The sequence below is a fragment of the Salmo salar genome, chromosome ssa04, assembly GCF_905237065.1.
Source record: "Salmo salar chromosome ssa04, Ssal_v3.1, whole genome shotgun sequence".
NCBI lineage: Eukaryota > Metazoa > Chordata > Actinopteri > Salmoniformes > Salmonidae > Salmo > Salmo salar.
In genome coordinates, this window is record NC_059445.1 from 66,990,300 (window position 1) to 67,012,887 (window position 22,588).

At 41.3% G+C, this 22,588-nt stretch overlaps 1 protein-coding gene across 8 annotated transcripts; it reads right to left on the reverse strand.

The window, feature by feature from the left end:
* Positions 1–748: 748 nt before the first annotated feature.
* Positions 749–21,267, reverse strand: LOC106603690 (serine/arginine-rich splicing factor 7). 8 transcript variants are annotated; one of them, XM_014197668.2, is made up of 9 exons: positions 21,099–21,266; positions 20,906–20,993; positions 18,138–18,366; positions 17,786–17,968; positions 17,530–17,598; positions 17,295–17,333; positions 12,521–12,646; positions 1,588–1,692; positions 749–1,174 (listed from the first exon to the last, which is right to left on the reverse strand). In XM_014197668.2, exons 3-9 carry the CDS (start codon positions 18,356–18,358, stop codon positions 1,123–1,125), a joined length of 795 nt encoding a protein of 264 aa, XP_014053143.1. In that variant the 5' UTR covers positions 18,359–18,366; positions 20,906–20,993; positions 21,099–21,266; the 3' UTR covers positions 749–1,122. The 8 variants fall into 8 exon arrangements, with proteins under 8 accessions (XP_014053143.1, XP_014053142.1, XP_014053141.1 ...); XM_014197667.2 differs by having other exon boundaries at positions 12,521–12,649; XM_014197666.2 differs by having other exon boundaries at positions 17,295–17,336.
* Between the last annotated feature and the right edge of the window lie 1,321 nt (positions 21,268–22,588).

Below are 22,588 nucleotides of genomic sequence, written 5' to 3' on the forward strand. Positions count from 1 at the left end.
GTTTCTCACAACAAAAAACACATTTAGGATTGCAAATCAATGGCTAAAGTATTTTGCTATAATGTACAGTTTGTCTGGGTTAAAGGGGATGGGCAAAGGTTTCCCTGTCAAAACCTCTTCATACAGCAGCTAATAAATCATAAAATTATCTGCAATTATTTGGTCAGCACATGTTGTATCCTTGATCATAGGAGTTCATTCAGAATTAGGTGTGCTGTCTGACTGATTATTCTTACTTTAACTAGGCAAGTCAGTTTAAGGTTAAGAACGAATTCTTATTTACAATGACAGCCTAGGAACAGTGGGTTAAGTGCCTTGTTCAGGGGCAGAACAGAATTTTACCTTGTCAGCTCGGGGATTCGATCTAGCAACCTTCGATTACTGGCCCAATGCTCACACCACTAGGCTACCTGCCACCCCAAAATTATACAAATGATTTAGAAATGTACTTTAAAAATAGGTTACAAAAATACTATACATTGAAATCAAGCCTAAACAATGTAAATCTCAATTAAACAATTAGCCTTCAATTTGAACATGTTCTTTTTGAACTGTCTGCATAGTTTCTGAAAATTTAATCCAACTACTAAATACGCTGACATCAGCTATTGTTTAAATGTGATTCATAATGATTCTGATCCCAATTAGACAATTTATTTAATTGAAAAATTACATCCAAGTTTTAAAATACATCTGAGTCAATGGTGAGCAGTTAAAACCACTTGGACCATGAATTAGATCACTAACATAAGTGTAAAGATTAATTTTATTAAAAAGATCCCGCCATTTACATTGAAAATGAAATAAAACCCCAAATCATTTAGCTTAAAATGTTGGGACACAGACAAACTGGAGTTAAACGCACAGAAAGCAAAAACAAATAAAAAATACTGTAAAACGAGCCATTGAAATGTACATGATGGAAAAAGGAGTTTGGGAATCCTTTGTACATACAGATGAAATAATGCCAAAACCAGAGGATGAAAAGCAAGGGATAAATAAAAAAATGACAGGAGGAGAAAGAAATCAAATACATAGACAATGGTGTAAAATGGCTTCAAGCCCCGAGGCAAACAGGGACAGCGGAACAGGAGAGGGCAGGGAGCGGTCTCACCCCCATGGTCAGTCGGCATCAGGAGTGGGGCTTTTCCTCTGGCTCGTAGACCTGGATCGACTAAAACAAGGGATGAAGACCGTTAGCATTTTCAGTGGAGCACGACCTTCGAAACAAAGCAAGAACATTAGCATAGCTATTCCTTCAGCATAGTGCACAGCACTCAAACCACTAATCCAAATTGAAAATATCATTGTGTTTAGATACAGGGGCCAAAAATGGTTGAGACTGAAAGTTGAACGAGCATCTGGAATTCCCAATTACTACACAATAGCAAGTAATCTGGGATAAAAGCTGGAAAAAGACTACATCGCTAGTGCAGAAGATGGGAAAACCAGTTTAGACAGGTGACGCATTTTGACCAGTTGAATTTAACCGTCTCCAGTGCCACATGCATGAATAAAAATAGTCTTACGTCAGTGCCACATGACAGAAAACAAATGTGTAGGGGTGTGAAGATTGAAGTTCAATACCTGTCCCTCTTGGTGGTGGCTGAGCGGGACTTGGACCGAGAGCGAGATCTGGAGACGCTGCGCGCCCTGGGGCGGGACACGGAACGGGAGCGAGATCGGGAGCGACTGCAGAGGAAACAGCATGGTGGTCAGTAGGCAAGGAGGGGACTAAATCCTCATTGCAATACTGGTCATTTTTTGTACTGGCACCCAATTTCATTCCACTTCAAGCACTAGCTAGGTTCCCATCAATTTGTCAAAGATTTAAGCAAATATAATATTGGCATTTTACCAACAGGTGTTGTCATAAAACTGGCTTCTTGTGAATAAAAGGCTGTGCATAATGACAGTGCTTTTTTAGTGCACTGTCAACTTTCATTTACTAAATTCAAAAGGCACTCGCTCATCTGAGCAATCTTTTTGCAGGTGCATGGCAACAGTTGAAACAGGATGAAGGAAAAAGGAAACCGCACACTGCTCTTGATAGCATCACTGATATTTAATGAGTTTACGTATCGGCCTCACGGCCTTTGTCAGAGCTTATGTGAATTTTCTGAAAACTTTCATTTACTGAAAAAAACAATAAATCCAGCCCATTTTTTTTTCACTTTGTCAAATGGTTTTTGCACAAAAAGTCTGCGATAAACAAATGCACACTGGTCTTGACATGCACTCTAGCAAACAGTTTACAGATACAGTGCAGAGGGTAGGCTACATGAGATTATGGATAAGAGCAAGATAATTTGTAGTGGTCAATTGGCAGCCAAACACAGATGACCCATCTATTGGAAAGGAGCATCAAGATTATCACGATGCACTTTCATCCACCTTGTGAAGTTAACCTCTCTAGGGTAGGGGGCAGTATTTGCACGGCCGGATAAAAAAACGTACCCAATTTAATCTGGTTATTACTACTGCCCAGAAACTAGAATATGCATATAATTGTTTGATTTGGATAGAAAACATCCTAAAGTTTCTAAAACTGTTTGAATGGTGTCTGTGACTATAACAGAACTCATATGGCAGGCAAAAACCTGAAGATTCCTTACAGGAAGTGCCCTCTCTGACCATTTCTTGGCCTTCTACACTCTCTTTATTGAAAACTGAGGATCTCTGCTGTAACGTGACACTTCCAACGGCTCCCATAGGCTCTCAGAAGGCGGCAGAACGTTGAATGATGACTTTGCAGCCCATTGCTGAAAAACAGTAGCGCATTTGGATAGTGGTCGATCAGAGAACAATGCTTCGAAGTACGGTAATGGAATATTTAGAAATCTGTCACGAAACACGTCGGGCGCGTCACCCTTCGGATAGTGTCTTGAACGCACGAACAAAACAGAGGATATTTGAACATAACTATGGATTATTTTGAACCAAACCAACATTTGTTATTGAAGTAGAAGTCCTGGGAGTGCATTCTGACGAAGAACAGCAAAGGTAATCCAATTTTTCTTATAGTAAATCGGAGTTTGGTGAGGGCCAAACTTGGTGGGTGTCAAAATAGCTAGCCCGTGATGGTGAGCTATCTACTCAGAATATTGCAAAATGTGCTTTTGCCGAAAAGCTATTTTAAAATCGGACATAGCGATTGCATAAATGAGGTCTATCTATAATTCTTAAATAATTATGTTTTTTGTTAACGTTTATCGTGAGTAATTTAGTAAATTCACTGGAAGTTTGCGGTGGGTATGCTAGTTCTGAACGTCACATGCTAATGTAAAAAGCTGTTTTTTGATATAAATATGAACTTGATTGAACAAAACATGCATGTATTGTATAACATAATGTCCTAGGAGTGTCATCTGATGAAGATCAAAGGTTAGTGCTGCATTTAGCTATGGTTTGGGTTTATGTGACATTATATGCTAGCTTGAAAAATGGGTGTGATTATTTCTGGCTGGGTACTCTGCTGACAATCTAATGTTTTGCTTTCGTTGTAAAGCCTTTTGAAATAGGACAGTGTGGTTAGATTAACGAGAGTCTTGTCTTTAAAATGGTGTAAAATAGTCATATGTTTGAGAAATTGAAGTAATAGCATTTCTAAGGTATTTGAATATCGCGCCACGGGATTCCACTGGCTGTTGAGTAGGTGGGACGATTTCGTCCCACATACCCTAGAGAGGTTAACCACAATTTATTGAAACTGTAGCCAAATATAGTGTGCACGCTTTTTTTAAGTCTAAGTGAGGACCACGCCACACTGCCGGAACATTGTTATTCTATCAACAATGGCTAAGAGGGTGCCTTGAGCTTCAATGAAACATCTCAGGTTTCGTAGTTTTTTCTAGTGTTTGTCAAATTTCCTTAGTTTAGTAATGCACGAAACACACACGGGTAGAACTTTTGGAATACGAATCGCTGGGTACTCACCGTCCACCTGACCTCCCAGAAATCCCTAAGACAACAGAACAATAGACTAGCTTCTTTGGCGAGGAGCCGAGGTGCTTGGGAGTCCTACCGGAGAGTAGGCAGAAAAGACGCCTGACGGAGGCGCAGACGTGGCAGGGTCTTAATCTCACTAAAATGCTGGGCAACCAGTCTTCCATTACAGATTATTAACCTGTTGGGGCTAGGGGGCAGTATTTACACCGCCGGATAAAAAAACGTACCCGATTTAATCTGGTTACCACTCCTACCCAGTAACTAGAATATGTATATACTTATTACATATGAATAGAAACCACCTAAAGTTTCTAAAACTGTTTGAATGGTGTCTGTGAGTATAACAGAACTCATTTGGCAGGCAAAAACCTGAGAAGGTTTCATGCAGGAAGTGGCCTGTCTGACAAGGTGTTGTTGTTCTTGCTTCTGTTTATTGAAGAGTCAGGATCTTAGCTGTAACGTGACATTTCCTACGGCTCCAATAGGTTCTCAGAGCCCGGGAAAAACCTGAACGATGACGAGGCAGCCTCAGGCTGAAACACATAATCGCCTTTGCCAAGTGGCCCATCAGAGGACAATGGAATTAGGCGCGTGCCCGATTCGACCCAGTGATATATTTTCCTTCGGCTGTTTATCTAATTGCAGATTCCCGGTCGGAATATTATCGCTTTTTTTACGAGAAAAATGGCATAAAAATTGATTTTAAACAGCGGTTGACATGCTTCGAAGTACGGTAATGAAATATTTAGAAATCTTTTGTCACGAAATGCGCCGTGCGTGCGACCGTTATTTACCATTGGGATAGTGTCTAGAACGCACGAACAAAACGTCGCTGTTGGAACATAACTATGGATTATTTTGGACCAAACCTACATTTGTTATTGAAGTAGAAGTCCTGGGAGTGCATTCTGATGAAGAACAGGAAAGGGAAGACCATTTTTCTTATAGTAAATCTGATTTTGGTGAAGGCTAAACTTGCCGGGTGTCTAAATAGCTAGCCCGTGATGGCTGGGCTATGTACTAAGAATATTGCAAAATGTGCTTTCACCGAAAAGCTATTTTAAAATCGGACATATCGAGTGCATAGAAGAGTAATGTATCTATAATTCTTAAAATAATTGTTATGCTTTTTGTGAACGTTTATCGTGAGTAATTTAGTAAATTCGCCGGAAGTTTGCGGGGGGGTATGCTAGTTCTGAACGTCACATGCTAATGTAAAAAGCTGGTTTTTGATATAAATATGAACTTGATTGTTATACAATACATGCATGTTTTGTTCAATGTCCTAGGTGTGTCATCTGATGAAGATCAAAGGTTAGTGCTGCATTTAGCTGTCTTCTGGGTTTTTGTGACATTATATGCTAGCTTGAAAAATGGGTGTCTGATTATTTCTGGCTTGGTACTCTGCTGACATAATCTAATGTTTTGCTTTCGTTGTAAAGCCTTTTTGAAATCGACAGTGTGGTTAGATTAACGAGAGTCTTGTCTTTAAATAGCTGTAAAATAGTCATATGTTTGAGAAATTGAAGTAATAGGATTTTTAAGGTATTTGAAAATCGCGCCACAGGATTCAACTGGCTGTTACGTAGGTGGGATGAATTCGTCCCGCCTGCCCTAGAGAGGTTAATTGACCACAGCTCAGCGTTCAACACCATAATGCCCTCAAAGCTCATCACTAAGCTAAGGACCCTGGGACTAAACACCTCCCTCTGCAACTGGATCCTGGACTTCCTGACGGGCCGCCCCCAGGTGGTCAGGGTAGGTAGCAACACACTTGCTACGCTGATCCGCAACACTAGACCCCTCAGGGGTGCGTGCTCAGTCCCCTCCTGTACTCCCTGTTCACCCACGACTGCATGACCAAGCACGACTCCAACACCATAATTAAGTTTGCAGGCAACACAACAGTGGTAGGCCTGATCACCGACAAGAGCCTATAGGGAGGTCTGAGACCTGGCCGGGTGGTGCCAGAATAACAACCTATCCGTCAACGTAATCAAGACAAAGGAGATGATTGTGGACTACAGGAAAAGGAGGACCGAGCGCCCCCATTCTCATCGACGGGGCTGCAGTGGAGCAGGTTGAAAGCTTCAAGTTCCTTGGTGTCCACATCACCAACAAACTAACATGGTCCAAACACACCAAGACAGTCGTGAAGAGGGCACGACAAAACCTATTCCCCCTCAGGAGACTGAAAAGATTTGGCATGGGTCTTCAGATCTTCTAAAGGTTCTACAGCTGCACCAGAGAGCATCCTGACTGATTGCATCACTGCCTGGTATGGCAACTGCTCGGCCTCCGACCGCAAGGCACCAGAGGTTAGTGCTTACGGCCCAGCACATCAGTGGGGCTAAGCTGCCTGCCATCCAGGACCTCTATACCAGGCGGTGTCAGAAGAAGGCCCTAAAAATTGTCAAAGACACCAGCCATTCTGTTCTCTCTGCTTCCGCATAGCAAGCGGTACCAGAAACACCAAGTCTAGGACCAAAAGGCTTCTCAACAACTTTTACCCCCAAGCCATAACACTCCTGAACAGGTAATCAAATGGTTACCCGGACTATTTGCATTGTGTCCCGCCAACCCCTCTTTTACGCTGCTGCTACTTTGTTTATCATCTATACCAACATGTACATATTACCTCAATTAGCCCAACTAACCGGTGCCCCCAGACAGACTGTACCACCTGTATAAAGCCTTTCACTGTTTTCTTTCTCTACATCTCATTTACCTAATACCTATTTTTTACTTAAAAATTGCACTGTTGGTTAGGGCTTGTAAGTAAGCATTTCACTGTAAGGTCTACACCCGTTGTATTCGGTGCATGTGAGAAATAGACTTTGATTTGATTATACTACTCACCCATGTTCAATCATTAACCTGTTATGGCTAGGGGGCAGTATTTTCACAGCCGGATAAAAAACGTACCCGATTTAATCTGATTATGACTCCTGCCCAGAAACTAGAATATGCATATAATTATTAGCTTTGGATGGAAAACACTCCAAAGTTTCTAAAACTGTTTGAATGGTGTCTGTGACTATAACAGAACTCATATGGCAGGCCAAAACCTGAGAAGATTCCATGCAGGAAGTGCCCTGTGACAATTTCTTGCCCATCTCTATCCATTACAGAGGATCTCTGCTGTTACGTGACACTTCCTACAGCTCCCATGGGCTCTCAGAAGGCAGCAAAAAGCTGAATCGTGGCTTTGCAGGCTCTGGCTGAAAAAAAGTAGCGCGTTTGGGTAGTGGCTGGTTACAGTACTGTGAGACTCAGGCGCGTGCCCGCGTCGACCCCATGCTTTGTTTTCTTTCGTCTGTTTACCTAAACGCAGATTCCCAGTCGGAATATTATCGCTTTTTTACGAGAAAAATTGCATAAAAATTGATTTTAAAAAGCGGTTGACATGCTTCGAAGTACGGTAATGGAATATTTAGAAATCTTTTGTCACGAAATGCGCCATGCTCGTGACCCTTATTTACACTTCGGATAGTGTCTTGAACGCACGAACAAAACACCGCTGTTTGAACATAACTATGGATTATTTTGAACCAAACCAACATTTGTTATTGAAGTAGCAGTCCTGGGAGTGCATTCTGACGAAGAACACCAAAGGTAATCAAACTTTTCTAATAGTAAATCGGAGTTTGGTCAGGGCTAAACTTGGTCGGTGTCTAAATGGTTAGCCGATCTACTGAGAATATTGCAAAATGTGCTTTCACCGAAAAGCTATTTTAAAAATCGGACATATCGAGTGCATAGAGGAGTTCTGTATCTATAATTCTTAAAATAATTATGCTTTTTGTGAACGTTTATCGTGAGTAATTTAGTAAATTCACCGGATGTTTGCGGGGGGTATGCTAGTTCTGAACGTCACATGCTAATGTAAAAAAGCTGGTTTTTTATATAAATATGAACTTGATTGAACAAAACATGCATGTATTGTATAACATAATGTCCTAGGGTTGTCATCTGATGAAGATCAAAGGTTAGTGCTGCATTTAGCTGTGGTTTTGTTTTTTGTGACATATGCTAGCTTGAAAAATGGGTGTCTGATTATTTCTGGCTGGGTACTCTGCTGACATAATCTAATGTTTTGCTTTTGTTGTAAAGCCTTTTTGAAATCGGACAGTGTGGTTAGATTAACGTGAGTCTTGTCTTTAAAATGCTGTAAAATAGTCATATGTTTGAAAAATGGACGTTTTCGGATTTTAGAGGAGTTTGTATTTCGCGCCACGCCCATCATTGGATATTGGAGCAGGTGTTCCGCTAGCGGAACGTCTAGATGTAAGAGGTTAATGACCAAACTTTACAAACTCAGAGCAAGGATCTCCTTCCAATGAGTGGGACATCAGATCCTGCAACACTTTTTTCCCCCCCTGAGGCTTTGCTTTCCTCCGACATCCAGACAGATGATATACAACCAGCAGGTTTTACCGTTTTGAGCAGATAGGAAGCGGGTTCTCTGGCAACAGCGGTGGGCTCTGCTTTATGACCAACACATGGTGCGTCGGTGGAAACTTACAGGAACTTGAGTTTCTGCTCCGCCGACTTGGAATACTTGGTCATAAAATGCTGTCCTTTTTATCTTTGAGAGAGTTCACCAGGATTAATCGACATTGGTGTGTAGATCTCGCCCAAAGCCAACACCAAAAAGGCTCTCAAAGGTCTTCATTGGACCCTGAACAAACTGGAGACTGCATTCCCGGAGGCAGAGTAAACGGTTGCAGGCGACTTTAATAAAAGTCATCTGAAAACCGTGCTCCCAAATTATTACCAACACCGACTGTAACTCACAGAAATTCTACTCAACCATTGCTACACACCTTTGACACAGATATAAGGTCCTTTCGGAAAATCCGACCATGACTTCATCTTGCTTCTCCCCGCTTACAAAGACTCTAGAGGGAAGTTCCAGTGATCAGGTCGGTACAGCGTTGGTCCGACCAATCAGAATTCACGCTCCAAGACTGTTTTGATCACGTGGACTGGAATATGTTCCGGGTTGCCTCTGGAGATGTCAACGAATATGCAGACTCAATCACCGGATCCATAAAAAAACAAAATGCTTAGTTAATGTTTACCGATAGGATCTTTCAAAACGTACCTGAATCTAAAACCATCGATTGATAGAGCAAGGTGACCAAGGACAATAATTGACTTACGCAGATTGATCATGGCGAAACAAGTAGAGACAAAGTGGAGGAGCAATTCAACGGGTCGGATACAAGGCGTATGTGGCAGGGACTTCTAACACAGATTACAAAAAGAAAGCCAGCCACATCAGTCACCAATGCCCCCCTACCACACAAGGTAAACATATTTTTCTCAAGATCTGAGCATAATGACCCTGAGCTGCCGAGGAGAGCCCCCGTTGAAAACGTGGGCTACATACTCAGTCTCTCCTGAGGACAGAAGTCTTTCAAAACGTGTTAACCTTAGCAAGGCTGCCAGCCCAGATGGCATCTCTAGCCGTGCCCTCAGCATGTGTAGACCAGCTGGCTGTTAAGTTCTGACATTTTCAATCTCCCCCTAGCTCAGGCCTCTATAATAGAGGTCGACCGATTAATCAGGGCTGATTTCAAATTAACAATCGGTAATCTGCATTTTTGGATGCAGATTACATTGCACTCCACGAGGAGACTGCGTGGCAGGCTGACCACCTGTTACACGAGTGCAGTAAGGAGCCAAGGTAAGTTGCTAGCTAGCATTAAACTTTAAAAAAAACTATGAATCTAAACATAATCACTAGTTAAACTAGTAATATCAACCATGTGTAGTTATCTAGCTTGTCCTGCGTTGCATATAATCAATGCGGTGCATGTTAATTTATCATCGAATCACAGCCTACTTTGCCAAACGGGTGATGATTTAACAAGCGCATTCGCAAAAAAAAAGCACTGTCGTTGCACCAGTGTACCTAACCACAAACCTCAATGCCTTTATTAAAATCAATACACAAACATATTTTTTTAACCTGCATATTTAGTTAATATTGCCTGCTAACATGAATTCATTTTAACAAGGGAAATTGTGCTACTTCTCTTGCGTTCTGTGCAAGCAGAGTCAGGGTATATGCAGCAGTTTGGGCCGCCTGGCTCATTGCAAACTGTGTGGAGACCATTTCTTCCTAACAAAGATCGTAATTAATTTGCCAGAATTTTACATAATTATTACATAACATTGAAGGTTGTGCAATGTAACAGCAATATTTAGACTTAGGGATGCCACCCATTCGATAAAATACGGAATGGGTTCCATATTTCACTGAAAGAATAAACATTTTATTTTTGAAATGTTTTCTGGATTTGACCATACTAATGACCATAGGCTCGTATTTCTATGTGTTTATTATATTATAATTAAGTCTATGATATGATAGAGCAGTCTGAGCGGTGGTAGGAAGCAGCAGGCTCGTAAGCATTCGTTCAAACAGCACTTTCCAGCGTTTGCCAGCAGCTCTCGCTGTGCTTCAAGCATTGCGCTGTTTATGACTTCAAGCCTATCAACCCCCAAGATTAAGCTGGCAATACTATAGTGCCTATAAGAACATCCAATAGTCAAAGGTATATGAAATACAAATGGTAGAGAGAAAGTCCTATAATAACTACAACCTAAAACTTCTTACCTGGGAATATTGAAGACTCATGTTAAAAGGAACCACCAGCTTTCATATGTTCTCATGTTCTGAGCAAGGAACTTAAACGTTAGCTTTTTCACATGGCACATATTGCACTTCTACTTTCTTCTCCAACACTGTTTTTGCATTATTTAAACCAAACATAATTCATTGTTTGAGACTAAATTGATTTTATTCATGTATTATATTACCGTAATTTCCGGACTATTAAGCGCACCCGAATATAATTTAAAAAAATATATATTATTTTGAACATAAATAAGCCGCTTATGTCTATAAGCCGCAGGTGCCTACCGGTACATTGAAACAAATGACCTTTACACAGGCTTTAACGAAACACGGCTTGTAACAAAAAATTATGATTAGCAGTAAGCTTTAGTTGTCTTTTTGCACTGAGTCAATTCCTCACGCTGCTGTTTCCGTCTTATCATCGACTCATTAAGACCAAGCTCCCGTGCAGCAGATCTATTTCCTTTTCCAACAGCCAGATCAAATCGCCTTCAACTTGAAAGCTGCATCATATGCATTTCTCCGTGTCTTTGCCATGATGAGGGTGACAAAATGAGTACCGTAATCAGAATGATGGGAAGTTTGAGAGCGCTCGATTTAATCTAAACAGTAAACAAAAAAGTTTGACCTAAACCCGTTCGGCAATTTCATTAGTCTAATGAAAGCTTCATGCCGCCAAAAAACTGAGCACGTCACAGAAAGTGTTTTTTTGAAGAAGAAAAAAATTGAAAGCGGGAAAAATCCATATATTAGCCATGTCATTGTTTAAGCTGCGAGGTTCAAAGCCTGGGAAAAAAAGTTGTGGCTTATAGTCCGGAATTTACGGTAAGTTAAAATAAGTGTTCATTCAGTATTGTTGTAATTGTCATTATTACTATATATATATAAATAAATCATAATCAGTCTACCTCTACTCTATACCCAACTGCTTCAAGATGTCCACTATCATACATGTCGCTTTCCCCCCCCTCCCTCAACCCTTTCTAGGTAGCCTAGTGGTTAGAGCGTTGGACTAGTAACCCAAAGGTTGCGACATCGAATCCCAGAGCTGCAATGTAAAACTCTGTCATTCTGCCCCTGAACAAGGCAGCTGAATAGCCACCACTAGTCAGCTCCCCCACCATGGACATCTCTCTCCTGCTCCCCTTATGGTCATTCCACCCCACCAACAGCGTTTACTCTGCCTCCATCCCAATGGACACTTATTCAACACTGCCTCAGTTGTTATTATGTATAGTGTTATTTATAATGTAGTGTTATTTATATAGTTCATTTTATAACCATTTTCATTATTTTATTTCACTAGTCCTGCATGTTGGAGCGCAAAGCCTAATATTTTCATTGTACCCTGCAATCACACCTGCAACCCTGTATGTGCCCATAAAACAATGAAACAATTGCACAAGAAATTGTTTACACCTCAATTCACCGCATAATCTAATCACCAACAAAAAAAATTACCCACCCGTCTAGCGTATTTTGTTTTGCCGACATTTAACAACTTTAGGGTTTTGTTGTTTATCCAACAGGTACTTTACTCACAAAAATAGTTGAATGGAAACTTGGTTATTGGCATACATTCAACATATAGCAATTACCAGGTCTTCTAGTCAGATTGTAGATTAGGTCTACTTTAAACCGTGCCAAAGTCTGTATTATTCTCCCAAGGAATAGATTTCACCAGTAAGCTGCCTCTGCCATGACAGTACAGCCTTGGGTGCAATATAGGTTGGTTTTCAACATTGATGAAAACCACTTAGAAGGGGCAGTGGCGAGACTACACAAAATGAAAGTACCACTTACAATCAATTTTTTATCAGTCATTACTTTCAGTTGCATAATCTGTCTCAGTAAGAGCTGGACGATGGGCCTACCATGTTGAAAGACCACCTCAATACTGACTATCGTGTATGTGAGCCTTACCTTGCTGCTCTGCGCACTGGACTTCTGGACGACCTGCGCACTGGACTTCTGGACGACCTGCGCACTGGACTTCTGGACGACCTGCGCACTGGACTTCTGGACTTGGAACGTGCTGGGGACCCAGATCTACTGTGCAAAGACAATACCCTCAGCGTCATCATGTCATCTATTCAAAAGCTGCTCTATCCACTATAAGCAAACTAAGGGTAGGGTGCCTATAGTGCCTTCAAACCCCTTGACTTTATCCACTTTGTGTTACAGCCTGAATTGAATATGGATAAAATTGCGATTGTATCTCTGACCTACACACAATACCCCATGTCAAAGTGGAATCATGTTTTTATTATTAATAAAAAAATTCAAGTATTGAGTCAATAGGTATTCAACCCTGTTAATGGCAAGCCTAAATAGGTTCTTAAAAAAAAGTGGTTAACAATTCACATAATATATTGCATGGACTCACTGTGAAATTATAGTGTTAACCATTTCTCTTAAATGACTACCTCAGCTGTGTAAAAAAAAAAAAAAAAAAAATAAAGATATATATAATAGCATAGAATTTTAAACAGATTCAACCACAAAGACCAAGGAGTCTTTCCAATACCTCGCAAAGGGCACCTATTGGTAGATGGACAATGTTAAAAAAATAAAAAATAAAGCAGACATTGAATAACCCGTTGAGCATGGAGAAGTCCTTAATTACACTTTAGATGGTGTATCAATACACCCAGTCACTACAAAGATACATGCGGCCTTCCTAACTTAGTTGACAGAGAGGAAGGAAACCACTCAGGGATTTCACCATGATGCCAAACAGTTGAGTTTTATGGTTGTGATAGGCAAAAACTGAGGATGGATCAACAACATTGTAGTTACTCCACAATACTATCCTAATGGACAGTGAAAAGGAAGCCTACACAAAATAAAAATATTCCAAAACATGCATCATGTTAACCTGTTGGGGCTAGGGGGCAGTATTTTCACGGCTGGATAAAAAAACGTACCCGATTGAATCTGGTTACTAATCCTACCCAGTAACTAGAATATGCATATACTTATTATATATGGATAGAAAACACCCTAAAGTTTCTAAAACTGTTTGAATGGTGTCTGTGAGTATAACAGAACTCATTTGGCAGGCAAAACCCTGAGACAGATTCTGACAGGAAGTGGATATCTGATGTGTTGTATTACCTTTAAACCTATGCCATTGAAAAACACAGGGGCTGAGGAATATTTTGGCACTTCCTATTGCTTCCACTAGATGTCACCAGCCTTTACAAAGTGTTTTGAGTCTTTTACTGTGAGATCTGACCGAACAAGAGCCATGGAACGGTGATGGCCGATTAGACTCTGGCGCGCGAGTTCATGTTGGGTACCCTCGTTCCAATACGTTATAAAAGAGTATGCATTCGTCCACCTTGAATATTATTCATGTTCTGGTTAAAAAAGGCCCTAATGATTTATGCTATACAACGTTTGACATGTTTGAACGAACGTAAATATATTTTTTCCCCTTGTTCATGAAGTGAAGTCCGGCTGGCTTAGATCATGTGCTAACAAGACGGAGATTTTTGGACATAAATGATGAGCTTTTTTGAACAAAACTACATTCGTTATGGACCTGTGATACCTGGAAGTGACATCTGATGAAGAGAATCAAAGGTAATGGATTATTTACATAGTATTTTCGATTTTAGATCTCCCCAACATGGCGGCTAGTCTGTATCGCAACGTGTATTTTTCTGGGCGCAGTGCTCAGATTATTGCAAAGTGTGATTTCCCAGTAAGGTTATTTTTAAATCTGGCAAGTTGATTGCGTTCAAGAGATGTAAATCTATAATTCTTTAAATGACAATATAATATTTTACCAATGTTTTCTAATTTTAATTATTTAATTTGTGGTGCTGACTTGACTGCCGGTTATTGGAGGGAAACGATTTCCTCAACATCAATGCCATAGTAAACGCTGTTTTTGGATATAAATATGAACTTGATAGAACTAAAAATGCATGCATTGTCTAACATAATGTCCTAGGAGTGTCATCTGATGGAGATTGTAAAAGGTTAGTGCATCATTTTAGCTGGTTTTATGGTTTTGGTGACCCTGTCTTTGAATTGACAAAACATTACACACAGCTATTGTCAATGTACTCCCCTAACATAATCTAACTTTATGCTTTCGCCGTAAAACCTTTTTGAAATCGGACAACGTGGTTAGATTAAGGAGATGTTTATCTTTCAAAGGGTGTAAGATAGTTGTATGTTTGAAAAATTTGAATTTTGACATTTATTTGGTTTCAAATTTGCCGCTCTTGAAATGCACCTGCTGTTGATGGAGTGCACCACGGGGGGGACGCTAGCGTCCCACCTAGCCCATAGAGGTTAACAATAAGGCACTAAAGTAAAACTTGCAAAAGACGTGGCAGAGAAATTAACTTCATGTACTGAAAACAAAGCGTTATCGTCGGGACGAATCCAACTCAACAGGGAGTACCACCTCATATTTTGAAGCATGGTGGTGGCTGCATCATGTTATGGGTATGCTTGTCATCGGCAAGGACTATTGAGTTTTTTTTAAAGGATACAAATAAATGTAAGAGCTAAGCACAGGCAAAATTCTAGCAGAAAACCTGTTTGTCTGCTTTCCAACAGACACTGGGAGACTAATTCACCTTTCAGCAGGACAATAACCTAAAACAATTGCTTAACCTGTTATGGCTAGGGGGCAGTATTTTCACGGCTGGATAAAAAAACGTACCCGATTTAATCTGGTTACTACTCCTGCCCAGTAACTAGAATATGCATATAATTATTGGCTTTGGATAGAAAACACTCCAAAGTTTCTAAAACTGTTTGAATGGTGTCTGTGAGTATAACAGAACTCAAATGGCAGGTCAAAACCTGAGAGATTCCTTTACAGGAAGTGGCCTGTCTGACCATTTCTTGAACTTCTTTGCCATCTCTATCTTTTACAAAGGATCTCTGCTCTAACGTGACACTTCCTACGTCTTCCATGGGCGCTCAGAGCCCGGGAAAAACCTGAATGTCGTCATCCCAGCCCCAGGCTGAAACACATTATCGCCTTTCTCAAGTGGCCGATCAAGGGACTGTGGGCTTAGGCGCGTGCCCTGGCCGCCCCCGTCTTTGTGATTTTTCCTCTGTTTGCCGAAAAGGAGATTCCCGGTCGGAATATTATCGCTTTTTTACAAGATAAATTGCATAAAAACTGATTTTAAACAGCGGTTGACATGCTTCGAAGTATGGTAATGGAATATTTAGACATTTTTTGTCACGAATTGCGCCATGCGCACAACCCTGATTTACCATTTCGGATAGTGTCTGGGACGCACGAACAAAACGCCGCTATTCGGATATAACGATGGATTATTTTGGACCAAACCAACATTTGTTATTGAAGTAGCAGTCCTGGGAGTGCATTCTGACGAAGACAGAAAGGTAATCAAACTTTTATAATAGTAAATCTGATTTTGGTGAAGGCTAAACTTGCCGGGTGTCTAAATAGCTAGCCCGTGATGGCTGGGCTATGTACTTAGAATATTGCAAAATGTGCTTTCACCGAAAAGCTATTTTAAAATCGGACATATCGAGTGCATAGAGGAGTTCTGTATCTATAATTCTTAAAATAATTGTTATGCTTTTTGTGAACGTTTATCGTGAGTAATTTAGTAAATTCACCGGATGTTTGCGGGGGGTATGCTAGTTCTGAACGTCACATGCTAATGTAAAAAGCTGTTTTTTTATATAAATATGAACTTGATTGAACAAAACATGCATGTATTGTATAACATAATGTCCTAGGTGTGTCATCTGATGAAGATCAAAGGTTAGTGCTGCCTTTAGCTGTCTTCTGGGTTTTTGTGACATTATATGCTAGCTTGAAAAATGGGTGTCTGATTATTTCTGGCTTGGTACTCTGCTGACATAATCTAAATGTTTTGCTTTCGCTGTAAAGCCTTTTTGAAATCGGACAGTGTGGTTAGATAAAGGAGAGTCTTGTCTTTAAAATGCTGTGAAATAGTCATGTTTGAAAAATTGAAGTTTTTGTATTTTTGAGGAATTTGTCATTCGCGCCACGCCTATCATTGGATATTGGAGCAGGTGTTCCGCTAGCGGAACGTCTAGATGTAAGAGGTTAACAAGACGAAATTGAATGTTCTAGTTTTTACTTAAAATCGGCTTGTAAGCCTTAAATGGCTGTCCAGCAATGATCAACAACCAACCTGACAGTTTATTTGTCCATTGATCCTTAAAATAAATAATTGGACAATCCATGTGTGCAAAGCTCTGATTTACCCAGAAAGACTCAGCTGTAATCACTGCCAAAGGTGATTCTAAAATGTATTGACTCAAGGGGTTGAATACTTATGCATTAGCATTTTTTAACAATGTGATTAAACTTCGTTGCTCCTTGTTGAAACAAGCAAATGAGTCTTCAGTTACCTAGGCAACACCCCTACAATGCAGCAGCACACAGAGATATAATTAATAGAACAGGCTTGGAACCTCAAACCTTGGTAATCAAATTCTGCTAGTGTACCCACAAGTTCCTTCCACTTTGACAGAGTATTGTCTAGATCGTTGACAAAAAAAGGACAATTAAATACATTTTAATCCCACAACGTAGAACAATCAAGGGGTGTGAACACTTCCTGAAGGCAGTGTAGTTGGGATGATAGATACAAACTAAGTCAGAAAAAAAATACAATGAGAAAAATATGTTCACCAATTACTGCAGTAGATTAAGTCTTACCTGCTTCTGCGCTTTGAGTATGATGGGGATTTATAACGCCTGCTGGAGGGAGATAAGGGAACTCATAAAGCTATTAATAGCAATTAAGAGAACATTAATCTGAATCAGTCAGGTCGGTCTCTTCGAATTTCAGAATCTTCGAGTTCGGCTAGAACAATAAGTGATCAAATAAAGAGACAAAGTCTTTCAAAAGATAGTTAACTTGCAGGGGTCCTTTTGTGACAGAGCCACTCACCGGTCGCGGCCGTTGCTTCGGCTGCGTGAGCGGTAACGCCTTCCCCTGGATCTTGACCGTGAGCGGGACCTGGGAGAGGATCATTGATCAAATATGTGCAGTAGAAAGGTGTAGCATTTAAAGACAAGTATGTATGATGCCTCCACAAAAAGTACATTCTCTTGGAGCCACCATGTCGTTGAATGTCATTCAACAAAAGTGACATTCCAATAACAGTGTAAGTGACATTCTTGAGAAGACAGCCTCTACACTGTACCTGCTGCGGCGGCCACCCCCCCTCTTGCTAAAGCGATAGCAGTCATATGCATAATGGCCATTCTCGCCACATTGGTAGCAGCGGTCGTTGGGGTCGAAGTGCCGGCGGCTGGGGCGGTCGTGGCGCGACTTGCGAGACATACCCGTTGACAACTCCACTCTTATGCGGGCACCACAGAGCACTCTGAAACATGACAATGGTTTAAGAATAGATGGCATTTTGGGGCATACAATTGAGAAAAAAATTATAATCTGAAAAAAAATAGTTGAAGTTTAAGTGTCATAGATTGAGCCTATGAATCCACTCCATACTGTGCTGCTGCTGTATGCAATTCAACCGCACGTGTACTCACTTGCCGTCCATGCCCTTCGTCGCATCCTCAGCATCTCTGGGATCTTCATACTCGACAAAGGCAAAACCAGGTGGGTTCCTGGCCACCCAGACACTGCGCAAAGGTCCATAGTAGTTGAACGCCCGCTCCAACTCCCCCTTGGCAGCACCGTTGCCTAGGTCACCTACATATACCTTGCAGTCAGTGTTGCGCGAGGAGCTTCGTGATGAGGAGTAGGACATCTTAAAATCTGAAACCAGATAGAGGAGTGGCAAACAGACCTTGAAGCACCATGCAGATCTTCAGAACTAGTATGGCCTTTTGAAGTGGGTAGGAAATAATCACCAACTCATCATTTTATGAAAAGATTGAATTTATCCTGAAGCTCATGTTATGGGAACACCCTGTCAACAATGAAATAGTTTCAACACAAGCTACAAAGAGGCGAAATCAAAGTGAGCTAGCTAGCTATAACATTAAAGGGAAACCGCACTTGGCCTCTTATTAAATAAAAAAACAAATGAATGTGTGGCTGCAGACAGCCCGATGTCTGCTGATTTAGATTTGGTTAATTAAGAAATGCAGTGTGTTTGTTTGATGAGTGCGTGTTCGCAGGTGGCATGAGTTGCTGGTGTGCAACCGTGGCCAAGTTGGTTTTACTTTGAATCGCTGGGGCTAGTCAGGGACCGTCAATAAATTATACAGTAAATTATAATATTCTCATGTTGCACACCTTTTAGTTCTCAAACGCTTTCAATATTTGTATAAGAATTTCTGCAATTTACAGTTGGTTTGAGGTTAAGTCATTGAAATTTGGAGCTATCTGGAATGTTATTGTCCCATGTACAATCATTAATAGAGCCTACACAGCAGGGGAGAAAAAATGAGAAATAATCAACCAACAGTTCCAAAGAGAGGCTTGAATATTGTGCTCTCTCTGGGTCTGCTATATAGTCGGGGACGGTCCAAACAGACTCAAGGACAGCCCTGGGACGATAGATCCAAAATTCATACAACTAGGCCTACTGTACATAAAAATACATTTAAAAAAGCAATGAGGCTGATGCAACAGATGAGAACGTTTAGCTTAAAATGTTGACACCAACTATTATTTCTTCACATTACAAGCACAGCAATGTGCACACAGGAGTAGGCGATGGACAAATGTTCCTAAATGCAAAAGGCACCGCACACACGTGTAATTTCAATGTGGCAGAGATTAAAATACCCATTCAACATTTTGAAAGAGGGGAGATCTACAGATGCAACAAGGGTTGCTAATATGACTAGGATTGTGAATGCCAACTGCCTTCACTCAGATTGCAAAGTGGGTGATGTGCACCGGCCTTTCTTTCAGCTTGTGACCATTTGATCTGAAGAACCTCTGCCTCAATTACATCAACAGAACCAAGACTTCAGACATTAATGTTAATTATCCTACATTATAATTGTAAAACATGACCGTGTAGCCTATATGTATGTAATTAAAAGTCTCAAGTTTGGTTACATTTCTGGCGCATCCCTCGCGTAAGCGTCGCTGTGGACATGAGGCTGTACATAGCCAATAACGCATAAAACCTGGGCTATACTTTTACATGTAGACTAATAGTGTACATTTATGCAAAATAGATTTAAGTATTACTCCAATGTTGTAATTTTTAGGGGCAATCTTTTACATTTCAATTGCTGGCTCAGTTGACAGACCCATTTATCAATTTCAGTAGTAGGCTACCAGTAAACATTTTTTTAATTTGGTACTGGTCATCTTCAGTGTGGGAAGATTTAAATTGCACTTTGGGATGATGGTGAAAAAAAAGTTTGCCTCAAACCCTGTATGTAGCACTAGCTAGCCAACATTGGCTAGAATGTTGAAGCCGGGAGAGAGAGGAACAGATTAACTTCATTACTGGCTATACAATTGTCGTAGTAGTGACTGAATAATAGTATAATAAAACTTGGTGTACTGGACTCACGATGGAAAGGAAAGAGATCCATCTAGCTCCAGAAGGATTATGACTGGAGAATTTTTTTTATTTGTTATTTTTTTTTAAATCAAGCTGCCTACAGCCACACATGAATGTAAAACGCTTTATTTAATAAAAGCAAACTTTTGGGGCTTTTATATTTTTATACTCCAATTTAAAAATCGATTTTAAAGCAATGTGCCTTGTTACACCATTTCACAATGTTTTCTTAAACCATTCCCTATAATCACTAATATAGTTCAGATTAAATAATGTATGTGACGAACCAATATCAGAAAGTGCGAAATGCTGAGTACAAGGTAAATCCATTTTACCAGTTGTATTAGGACTGTCATTATGGATAAATGTGGGAAGTCCTCTCCAGCAGCGAAAAATGTTGGCCTAGTTCTCAGGCCTTGTGGGCGGACTTTGAGTAACTAGCTAGTCAGCCAGACATGTACTTTTTGGTAACTACATAACGTTAACTAACAACTGTAGCTAATGTTTTACAAGTAGCAGTAATTAGTTGCTACCGGTAAATGTGTAATTAAGCCGAGACCAACGCATTCAATTAGCTCGCTTGCTAGCAACAGTGTGTGCCGTCCAAAAAAGTGCGCGTACTGCGCTTGTTAGAAAGGATAGGCCGCACATTGATTTCATACGGCTTTGTTCACCAAATAAGGCTATACAAGTAGGATAAATATCACAATATAAACACAGACTGCTTTAAATTCACCCAAAGTATGTTGATTTCCTAAATTTGATTTAAAACAATTCGTCGAAAACGCAGCTTGGACCACCACATTCAATGGCTGCCATACTCACTTGATGCAGATTGCTATGCTAACACTAGCCGCCTCAACTCAGCGAGTGAATGAACACCGTTTCCCGGTTGGCCTCAGTCAGACGTCAGCTGAAAACACGAGTAAGAAAATGTGATTCTTTTTACGAGTTTATACATTTAATTAATGTCGTCTCCATTTCCATAGCATAGTTACAAATCAAGCCGGGCACTCACCTTTTCCAGGTCTACCTTTCCCGTATTGACCTAGCTGTTAGCTCTTCACACAGAGCAGCAGCACGTTTTACAGATAACCCAGGGAAGGAAATACCGCCAGCCTTCCCTGGCCAACCGGAGAGCGCTTCTTCTTTCGGTTTCAAGGAGGAGGGATTTCCTCAATAGTAACGTCCCATTGGTTCCTACAAATACTATGCACGGTTTCAACTTGATGGTGCAGATACAAACTCAAAATTGGTGTAAAAATTCATGAAAAATAATAAAAAATTGGAACTAGTGACGACTACTAGTCATGGTAAATACACCCGACACATCACACGTCAATTATACATTAACTTTGAATGGACTATTCAACAAGTAAAAAAAAAAAAAAGACTAAAATAAACAGGTGGATGAATGAATGAAACATTTTACACAATTGGGTCTGGCTCCAACCTAGCCCTTGAACATGTCTCGAGCTTGAGGTAGTCACCTCATACAAGTACTTGGGAGTATGGCTAGACGGTGCAGACCACGACTGCACACCAAACCAAAAACCCACAAAAACAACCCTAAACAAAAAGGGAGGGAAGGGAGGGTCGCCGCCGTCAATGACGGCTCCTGCGCTACACCCAGACCTTCCGCCAATCCTCCAGCTCTGGAGGTGGCTCCGGCTCCGGGCGTAGCCCCCGTTCTGCCCGCAGATCCCTCTGCCTCTGGAACCCTGACCTGTGGATCATTACCAGAGGTTCTGCGCTGCCGACCACCGCTGAAGGCTCTGGGTTGCAGACCCCCGCTGAAGGCTCTGAGTTGCAGACCACCGCTGAAGGCTCTGGGTTGCAGACAACAGCTGAAGGCTCTGGGTTGCAGACCACCGCCGAAGGCTCTGGGTTGCAGACCACCGCCGAAGGTTCTGGGTTGCAGACCACCGCCGAAGGCTCTGGGTTGCAGACCGTCGCTGGAGGCTCCGGACTGAGGAGCGTCGCCGGAGGCTCCGGGCTGAGGAGCGGAGGGCGCACTGGGGGACAAGTGCGCGGAGCCGGCACCGGACGTACTGGGCCATGAAGGCTTACTGGAGGTCTGGTACTTGCGGCTAGCACAACCCGTCCTGGCTCAATGCTGACGCTAGCCCGGCAAGGGCGGAGCGCCGGCACAGGACGAACTGGGCTGTGCTGGGGAATGCGGGGTACCGTGCGTGGAGCAGGCGTAGAATATACTGGGCCATGTATTTTCCCTGGAGGTCTGACGCTTACAGCTTGCATAACCGGTCCTCGACTTCAGTGAGTTCAAGATAACTGGGAATTCCGGAAAAAATGAGCTCCGACTGGGAAATACGTTTTGAACGGAATTGTAAATTGGGAACTCGGGCGTCTTTCTAGAGCTATAACCTGAAGATCAATGACGTCATCATGAAATTACATTGTTTTTTTCAGAGTTCCCAGTTGTCTTGAAAGCACTATACATCCACCGAATGCCAGACTTTGATGACAAAATTTGCCCACAAAGGACCG

Excerpts from the sequence above, each read along its gene's own strand:
- LOC106603690 (XM_014197665.2), bottom strand. The coding sequence starts at position 18,358 with ATGTCCTACTCCTCATCACGAAGCTCCTCGCGCAACACTGACTGCAAG. Across the intron at positions 17,337-17,529 it reads CGAAGCAACGGCCGCGACCG|CAGGCGTTATAAATCCCCAT; the intron begins GTGAGTGGCTCT and ends ATCTCCCTCCAG. Across the intron at positions 1,175-1,587 it reads GCCACCACCAAGAGGGACAG|TCGATCCAGGTCTACGAGCC; the intron begins GTATTGAACTTC and ends CCCTTGTTTTAG.